This window comes from Chiloscyllium plagiosum, chromosome 28, assembly GCF_004010195.1.
Source record: "Chiloscyllium plagiosum isolate BGI_BamShark_2017 chromosome 28, ASM401019v2, whole genome shotgun sequence".
Lineage (NCBI taxonomy): Eukaryota > Metazoa > Chordata > Chondrichthyes > Orectolobiformes > Hemiscylliidae > Chiloscyllium > Chiloscyllium plagiosum.
This window is the reverse complement of record NC_057737.1, coordinates 2,793,337-2,803,440: the sequence shown is the minus strand read 5'-3', so window position 1 is coordinate 2,803,440 and position 10,104 is coordinate 2,793,337. Positions and strand designations below refer to the sequence as shown.

The following is a 10,104-nucleotide window of genomic DNA, read 5'->3' as shown; positions in this document are numbered from 1 at the left end:
ACTGTTGGAATATTGCGTGCAATTCTGTTCTCCTTCCTATCAGAAAGATGTTGTGAAACTTGAAAGGGTTCAGAAAATATATCCAAGGATGTTGCCAGGGTTGGAGGATCTGAGCTACAGGGAGAGGCTGAACAGGCTGGGGCTGTTTTCCCTGGAGCGTCGGAGGCTGAGGGGTGACCTTATAGAGGTTTACAAAATTAAGAGGGGCATGGATAGGATAAATAGACAAAGTCTTTTCCCTGGGATCGGAGAGTGCAGAACTAGAGGGTATAGGTTTAGGGTGAGAGGAGAAAGATATAAAAGAGACCTTAGGGGCAACTTTTTCACACAGAGGGTGGTACGTGTATGGAGTGAACTGCCAGAGGATGTGGTGGAGGCAGGTACAATTGCAACATTTAAAAGGCATTTAGATGGGTATATGAATAGGAAGGGTTTGGAGGGATATGGGCCGGGTGCTGGCAGGTGGGACTAGATTGGGTTGGGATATCTGGTCGGCATGGACAGGTTTGACCGAAGGGTCTGTTTCCATGCTGTACATCTCTATGACTTTATGACTCCACTCTCTGCTTTCTGCCAGACAGCCAAGCTTCTATCCATGCTAGCATCTTGCCTCTGACACCACGGGCCTTCTGTGTGACACCTCGTCAAAGGCCTTCTGAAGTCCAGGTAGAGAACATCCATTGGCTCTCCTTGGTCTAACCTGTTTGTTACTTCCCTCAAAGAATTCAATCAGATTTATCAGGCATGACTCCCCTTGATGAAACCATGCTGACTTTGCCCTATTTTACCATGCACTTGCAAGTAATTAGAAATCTCATGCTTCACAATGGATTCCAAGATCTTACCCATGACCGAGGTTAGGGAAATCGGTCTGTAATTTTCTGACTTTTGCCTTACTCACTTTTTAAACAGGAAATTCCAGTTCTCTTCCTAAAAGATCACCACTAATGCCTCTACTATTTCTTCAGCTATCTCCCTTAGAACTCTGGGATTGAATCCATCTGGTCGAGGTGATTTATCCACCTGCAGGCCATTCAGTTTTTCTAGCACCTTCTCCTTGGTGATGGTCACCACACTCAGCTCTGCCCCCTCACTCTCTTGAATTTTGGGATATTACTCATGTCATCCACTGTGAAGACTGACGTGAAGTAATTATTCAGTTCCTCAGCCATTTCCTTGTTCCTCAATGCTTATCACTCCAGCATCATTTTCCAGCAGCCCAATGTCGACTTTTGCCTCTCTTTTGCCCTTTATATATCTAAAGAAACTCTTACAGTCTTCCTTTGTATTACTGGCTAGCTTATGCCCATGTTTAATCTTCTCCCTCCTTATCTCCTTTGTTGCCCTCTGTTGGTCTTTGTAAGCTTCCCAATCCTCTGGTTTCCCACTGCTCTCTGCCACATTATATGTTTTCTCTTTTGCTTTTATGCTATCCCTGACTTCTATAGTCAGCCATGGTTGCCTTATCCTCTCTGTACCATGCTTCCTTTCCCTCAGAATGAATCTCTGCTGTGTTTTCTGAATTACTCCCAGAATTTCCTGCCACTGTCTTTCCTGCTCGGCCTCTATCCCAGTCAATTCTTCCAGTTCCTCCATTATGCCTCTGTAGTTGTATTTCTTCATCTGTAATGCTGTTATCACTGATTCTATCTTCTCCCTTTCAAATTGCAGAGTAAGTTCAATCATATTATGATCACTGCCTCCTAAGGGTTCCTTCACCTTAAGCTCCCTTATCAAGTCCGCCGCAATTTGGAAAAGTATGAAGTCATTCACTTTGGAAGGTCGGATTTGAATACAGAATACAGGGTTAAAGGCAGACCCTAGAGGGATTTTGGGGTCCATGTCCATTCATCCCTCAGAGTTGCCACCCAAGTTGATAGGGTTGTTAAGAAGGCGTTTGGTGTGTTGGCTTTCATGAACAGGGGGATTGAGTTTAAGAGCTATGTGGTTATGCTGCAGCTCTGTAGAGCCCTGGTTAGATCACACTTGGAATATTGCGTTCATTTCTGGTTGCCTCATTATAGGAAAGATGTGGAAGCTGTAGAGAGGGTGCTGAGGGGATTTACCAGGATGCTGCCTGGACTGGAGGGTCTGTCTTCTAAAGAAAGATTGAGGGAACTACGGCTTTTCTCATTGGAGTGAAGAAGGATGAGAGGTGACTTGATAGAGGTGTACAAGATGATGAGAGGCACAGATAGAGTGGATAGCCAGAGACATTTTCCCATGGTGGAAATGGCTATCACAAGATGGCATAATTTTAAGGTGACTGGAGGAATGTATAGGGGAGATGTCAGAGGTAGGTTCTTTATGTAGGTGCGTGGAATGCACTGCCATCAGTGATAGTAGAATCAGAAACATTAAGGACATTTAAGCAACTCTTGGATAGGCACATAGAAGTTAGTACAAATGAAGGGTATGTAGGTTAGTCTGATCTTAGAGTAGATAGAAGGCTAGCACAACATCGAGGGCCGAAGGGTCTGTACAGTGCTGTTCTGTTCTACGCATTGTTCTATTGCACAACACAAAATCCAGTATTGCCTGTTCTCTCGTGGGCTCCACCACAAGCTGCTCCAAAAAGCTATCACGTAGACATTCCACAATTCCCTTTCTTACAATCCACTACCAGTCCACCTGCATATTGAAATCCCCCATGATCACTGTAACTTTGCCTTTCCTACACATCTTTTGCTATGTCCTGGTGTATCTTGCACCCCAGCTCCTGACTACTATTTGGAGGTCTGTACAAAACTCCAACTATGGTTTTTTACCTTTGCGGTTCCTCAATTCTACCCACACAGATTCTACACCATCTGACCCTACTTCGTTTCTTACTTTTGATTTAATTTCATTTCTTTCCAATAAGGTAACTGCACCACCTCTGCCCACCTGCCTATCTGTTCAATAGGATGTATATCCTTGAATACTTAGCTCCCAATCCTGATCCCCTTGCAGCCATGTCTCCCTGATGCCCACCATGTCATTCCTGCCAACTTCAATCTACGCCACAAGCTCATTTACCTTATTCCTTATAGTGGGTGCATTCAGATATAACACCTTCAGTCCTGTATTAACCGTCCCTCTTCTCAGTGATATTGGTTTTAGATTAGATTAGATTATATTACAGTGTGGAAACAGGCCCTTCGGCCCAACAAGTCCACACTGACCCGCCGAAGCGCAACCCACCCATACCCCTACATTCCCCCCTATACCTAACACTATGGGCAATTTAACATGGCCAATTCACCTGACCTGCACATCTTTGGACTGTGGGAGGAAACCGGAGCACGCAGGGGAAACCCACGCAGACACGGGGAGAACGTGCAAACTCCACTAGACAGTTGCCCAAGGCTGGAATCGAACCTGGGACCCTGGTGCTGTGCTAACCACTGAGCCACTGTGCCACCCCGTGTTGGAAGGTATGGAAGGCTTGTAAAGGCTGTTAGTTTGAATCCCTGCCTACAGCCCTAGTTATGTGATTGGCTAGGACTCTGAATGAATCTTCAGATGAAGACTGTCCCATCAGAACAGGTCCCTTCTTCCCCAGTACTGGTGCCAATGTCCCATGAATTCAAACCCATTTCTCCCACACTGATCTTTGAGCCACGCATTTACCTGTTTAATCTTACTGACTCTGTGCCAATTAGCTCGTGGCTCAGGCAGTAATCCAGAGATTATTACCTTTTTAGTTCTGCTTTTTCGAGTATTGCTGAATTATTGAAGAGTAACAAGACTTCCATTACACTTACAAAAGATGAAATATGTTGGCAATAAGGTGGCAACATATGAAACTAAAGTGTTACAGAAAAGAATCTGAAAGCACAAAGAAATTTTAAAAAGACTGCAATCATGAAAAATCATAGCGAAATGTTTGACTAGATCAAAGAGAGAACAATGTAATGAAAGTGCTCTACTCACCAGTGGTCTGGCAGCAGGATAAGATCCCTGGACTGCAGTCGAGCTTTGAGTATACACAGGAATGGAAGGATCTACCAGAACCAGTCCTGATAATAAAAGTGTGCAGTCAGCAGACAGACAACTGGAGAAAACATTTGCCAAGTATGGAAAAGGTTTGTGGTTACACAGAAAAGACTAGTACGATAAGGTTAGTACTCTTAACATATGTAATCAGAACCATTGCAGATGATGTGTTGACCAAAGGGTGGATGAGACTTCACCTTCTTACAACAAAGCCATGAAAATCTTTGATATATATTCCAGTGTCCAAAACAATTGAATCATCAGAAGGATTAGATTTAATAAATAGAGACAATGACCTTCAACAGTCTATAAATTGGCTGGTAATTGGGAGGAGTTATGATCCCAGCAGATGTTAACACATGACAAGTTAAAATTCAGCAGTATCTTTTAAAAACATTGAAGGTAGATGCAGGAGTAGGCCACTCAGCCCTTTGAGTCTGCACCACAATTCAATATGATTCTGGCTGATCATGCAATCTCAGTATCCCACTCCTGCTTTCTCCCTATACCTCTTGATCTCTTTAGCTGCAAGCACCATGTCCAATTCCCTCTTGAATATACCTAATGAACTGACCCTGAACAACTTCCTGTGGCAGAGAATTGCACAGTTTCACAACTCTCTGAGTGATGACGTTCTTCCCCATCTCAGTCCTGAATGGCTTACCCCTTGCTCTTAGACTGTGAACCCCAGTTCTGGATTTTCCCAACATTGGGAACATTCTTCCTGCATCTAGCCTGTTCAGTCCCATCAGGATTTTATATGTTTCTCTGAGATACCCCTTCAACCTTCTAAACTCCAGACACACAACTCCAAGAAAGGACTTTCACTTTAAAATTTCTTATTCAATTGATTTATGCATATTCATCAGATATGATTCAGTCGTCTGTCCCAGACACACAGAAGTACAGACTAATTAATTGACTCTATCAGCCCTCCTCCTTAGACTGCTAAAACAAATTGAGACTGATTTTCAGCTCTGATCTCCTGGAGGTTTCTTTCTAATTCTCCCAGCTTGGAGTCTTCTGCAAAGTAAAATCTGTTCTTCTACTAGGGTGACCTCTCCTCTGAACTCAATCTGCTCGTGCTCTCGATCATTTGTTTCTGTATCATAAAGCTCAATTATTGTAAACATTAAAAAAATTACACTCCAGGTAGCTGATCAGAGTCATTATGTTCCTGTTAGAGTGCAAAGTAAGGTAAGGTAGGATTAGAAAACAGTGGATGAATAAAGAGATTGAAGTTCTCATCAAAAATAAAAAGGAATCATGTATTAGATGTAAACAACTGGGCAGGACAGTGGCTCAGTGGTTACCACTACTGCGCCAGGGACCCAGGTTCAATTCTACCCTGGGGTTATTGTGTGGAGTTTGTATGTTCTCCCCATGTCTGCATGGGTTTCCCTCTGGGTGCTCCGGTTTCCTCCCACAGACCAAAGATATGCAGGTCAGGTGGATTGGCTATTCTAAATTGCTGATAGTGTCCAGAGATGTGTAAGTTTGGTGGTTTTCCAATGGGAAGTGCAGGTTTACGGGGATAGGGTAGGTGCCTGGGTTTGGGAAGGATGCTCTTTGGAGGGTTAGTGTGGATTTGATGGGCCAAAGGGCTTGCTTTCACACTGTAGGGATTCTATGATTACAGCCTTGGTTCAAACATGGACATAAGAGCTGAATTCCAGTGGGGAGGTGAGAGTGACAGCTCTTGACATCAAGGCTGCATTCAACTGAGTGTGACATTAAGGAGCCCTGGCAAAACTGGAATCAATGGGTATAGAGGCAAACTCATCAGGAATGTGATGAAAGGCTTATGCCCAAAATATCGATTCTCTTGCTGCTCAGATGCTGCCTGACCTGCTGAACTTTCCCAGCGTCAGACTTTCGACTCTGATTTCTCCAGCATCTGCAGTCCTCACTTTCTGTCACAGAGGAAGATGGTTGTGGTTGTTGGAGGTCACTCATCTCAGCTCCAGGACAACTCTGCAGGAGTTCCTCAGGGTAGTGTTCTAGGCTCAACCATCTTCAGCTGCTTCATCAATGACATTCCTTCCATCACAAGATTACAAGTTGGATGTTGGTTGATGACTGCACAATGTTCAGTACCATTCCTAACTCCTCAGATACTGAAGCAGTGCATATTCAAATGCAACAAGATCTGGTCAATATCCAGACTTAGACTGACAAATAACAAGTAACATTTGTGCCACAGAAATGCCGGGCTATGGCCATCATCAATAAGAAAGTATCTAACCACTGGCCCCTGACATTCCATGGTGTTACCATCACTGACTCCCTTACTATCAACATCCTAGGGGTTATCATTGACCAGAAACTTAACTCGACTCACCACATAAACACTATTGGTACAACAGCAGGTCACAGGCTAGGAATATTGCAGCGAGTAACTCACTTCCTGACTCCCCACAGCCTGTCCACTATCTACAAGGGAAAAGTCAGGAGTATGATGGAATATTGCCCATTTGCCTGTATGGGTGCAGCTCCAACAACACTCAAGAAGCTCGACACCATCCAGGACAAAGCAGGCCCTGCTTGATTGGCACCACGTCCATAAGCATCCACTCCCTCCACCACTGACGGTCAGTAGCAACAGTGTATACCATCCACAAGATGCACTGCAGAAATTCACCAAAGATCCTCAGACAGCACCTTCCAAACCCACAACCACTTACATCTAGAAGTATAAGGGCAGCAGATAAATGGGAACATCACCACCTTCAAGTTCCTCTCCAAGCCACTCACCATCCTGATTTGAGAATATATCATTGGTCCTTTAATGTTGTTGGGTCCAAATCCTGGAACTCCCACCCTAATGGCATTATGGATCAACCTGATTCAAGAAGGCAGCTCACCACCACCTTCTCAAGGGCAACTAGGGATGGGCAATAAATGCTGCCCAGCCAGCAATGCCTGACAATTGAGTTCAAATGAATCTCTTGAACAGTACAAAGGGCATTCTTAAGAGGGAGATCAGGAAGCAAAGAGAGGATATGAGATAGCCTCAGCAAATATGGGTATGGATAATTCAAAGAGATTCTACAACTTCATTAAGGGCAAGAGAGCAACTAGAAAGAGAGTAGGATCACTTAAAGATCAGCGACGTTTTCTTTGTCTTGAATCTCAGGAGGTAGGTGAGATAGTCAATGAATATTTCGCCTGAGTAAAGTCCTAATTAAATATCCAGAAATTTCTCAGAAAGGTCAAGGGACTCTCAAAGGAGCGAAGGCCACCTTACATATTGACCAAGAAACAATTCCATGATTCTGCAAGGCCTGCCCAGTGCCATTTGCCTAATGCGGAAAAGTAGAGGCAGAAACCAGGAGACTGGAAAGTGAAGGAATCATCAAACCAGCCCAGTTTGTGGAATGGGCAGCACTGAGTCTTACCAATTGTTTGGTTTGCCCTTGTGTGGATTTTAAACAAAGAGTGAACAACTTTTCGCAGGTGGATAGGCACTCAATCCCTCACTTAGAGGATTTATATGCAAAGCTGTCTTTCATGAAGCTGGACATAGTTGCAATTGTGATTAGATGAGGCTTCCCAGAAGTAAGTTCCAATTAATACCCATAAGGGCTTGTACCAATAGACATGAGACTGCTACTGGGGTTTTGTCAGCCTGTGCAATTTTCAGCGGATGATGGAGAGCATCTTACAAGTCTACCACAGGTCACCATTTATGTAAATGACATGATAATAAAAGGAAAGTCTAATAAGGAGCACTTCGAGAACTTGGTCAAATCTTTACCACCATAGTCAGTCGAATCTCAGATGGCGATGAAGCAGACTGCAGATGGGAGGTGGAAGACCTGGAAAAATGGTGCACTGAGAACAGCCTAGCCCTCAATGCTGGCAAAACCAAGGAACTCATTATTGACGTTCGGTGGGATGTTACTCATGCCCCCCTACACATTAACAGCATGGAGAGTGTCAAGCTCCTGGGAGTGGTCATCCACAACAAGCTTTCTTGGACTCTTCATGTGGACGCACTGGTTACAAAGGCCCAACAATGTCTCTTCTTCCTCAGGCAGATGAGGAAATTTGCCATGACGGTGAATACCCTTGCCGACTTTTATAGGTGCGCCATCGAGAGCATTCTGTCTGGATGTATCACTACCTGGTATGGCAACTGTACCTTTCAAGATCGGAGACGGTTACACAGAGTGGTGAATTCGGCCCGGATAGTCACAAAGGCCAACCTCCCATCTATAGAATCTATCTACCAGGCTCACTGTCAAGGAAAGGCCGCCAGCATTCTCAAAGATCCATCCCACCCCGGCAATGTTTTTCTACAGCCTCTACCATCAGGGAGAAGGTACAGAAACCTGAACACATGCATCAGCCGGTTTTGAAACAGTTTCTACCCTACTGTTATTAGAATACTGAATGGACTCACAAATTCTTAACATTCGCCCGTATCTTTTCTTGTTTTTGCCGCTGTTTACCTATTATTTACTTATCTGTGCTATTTAACTCTGTGATCTGCCTGTATTGCTGCAAGACAAAGCTTTTCACTGTGCCTCAGTACATGTGACAATCAATTCAATTCAATTCAATTAAAGAGGACAAGGCAGTGCTGCCCATAGCTTCAAGCTGAATTCAACAGTGGGCTCTAATACTAAATGTGTGTAATTACAACTTGGAACACCATCTGGGAGGTCAGGTATGTATGTGGATGTATCCAGCCACCTCCCACTGATAGATACACCACTGGAAGATTCCGTGATGATTTTAAATTTTCTGACATCCTTCCAATATCAGACTAAGTTAAAAATCACACAACACCAGGTTATAGTCCAACAGGTTTAATTGGAAGCACACTAGCTTTCAATATCAGACCACGTATGCACAAAGATCTGGTCCTGCATGGTGATGGGGGAAACCAAAGGGCCATCACAACCAGAACTGAAACCCTTTTTGGACCCAGAAAGACCAGATCACAGTAGAGAATGGCATGTTATTATGGGGAGGAAGAGTGATTGGCTCGAGCAAAGATCCTGGCAAAGGTACTGGCTGAGCTCCCCCAGGGTCATCTAAGGGTTTCCAAAATGAAAACATTGGCGAGAAGTTATATCTGATGGCCAGGTATGAATGCAGACATGGCTGTGTTGGTGGGGTAGTGCCCAGAGTACTAACAAGGAGAAAAACTATGCTAGCAGCTCCCCCATATTCATGGGAATGGCCGGGTTAATCCTAGATTCTGTTACACATTGAGTATCATGGACTCAATGTTCTTCGTCCTTGTAGACACCCACTCATAGTGGCTGGATATGCAGAGAGTTCATTCTTCAAATACGGGGATGACGATAGAAAAGTTGTATGCATCTTTTGCAATATACAGACTCCCAGAAGTGTTGGTCACAGATAGTGGGCCATTGTTTATCAGCTGGGAATTTGGGTATTTCCTATAGTCAAATGTTATTCGTCATTTAAGGACAGCTCCATACCATCTATCATCCAATGATCTGGCAGAAAGTGCAGTCCAAACTTTGAAGGTTACAGCTTCACTAGATACAAATCTCTCCCGGTTCCTATTTGATTATCAGACTAGCCCGCATGCAACTACAAAGATAGCTCCAGCAGAGTAGGAAGTCGAGGGAAGACTCTGTACCAGGTTATATCTGATCTTCCCAGACCTGGGAGGGGGGGGCAGACGGTGAAATGGCATCAGGAACATCATTGCTGGACACAAGACACCACTCAGCAAGAGAGACAGTTTCTTCAGGGGACAAAGTTCGGTGCAGGAATCATGAGAGTGGTCTTACATAGGTATGAGGCATGGTCAACGCAAGGTCATGTCTGGTGATGTGTAAACTTCAGGTTGGTGTGACGGTCCTTAACAAGCACGTGGACCATATGAAAGCTGGAAACTTGGAAACGGTGAGGGAGAAAAATGTGTCCGGCTCCGCGACAGCCTTTCCAACTGTCCTGGAACCTATGGGTTTTCCCTTTCTGTCAAGCGTTGAGGATACCTCGGAATCTGAGATGGACACAGTGGATGTTGCCGCTTCGATGCCTTTGCCACCTGAAGAGGAGAACGAATTCCTTCTGAGACACTCCAGGTGTAACAGGCCAGCTCCTGTGCCTTACATGCACCGCCCCGTATCAGAGGCTGAC

The 10,104-nt window shown here is 44.5% G+C and overlaps 1 protein-coding gene across 1 annotated transcript in view; it reads right to left on the bottom strand.

Annotated features, from left to right (window-relative positions):
• LOC122564207 (40S ribosomal protein S3a-like) overlaps positions 1 to 9,767 on the bottom strand; it is a 21,783-nt gene extending 12,016 nt beyond the window's left edge. Inside the window, exons 1-2 of the mRNA XM_043718902.1 lie at positions 9,753 to 9,767; positions 3,747 to 3,810 (exon numbers count right to left, since the gene is read on the bottom strand). Of these exons, the coding sequence (XP_043574837.1) occupies positions 3,747 to 3,810; positions 9,753 to 9,767 (79 nt within the window). The remainder of the gene's footprint in view (positions 1 to 3,746; positions 3,811 to 9,752) is intronic.
• Positions 9,768 to 10,104: the final 337 nt, after the last annotated feature.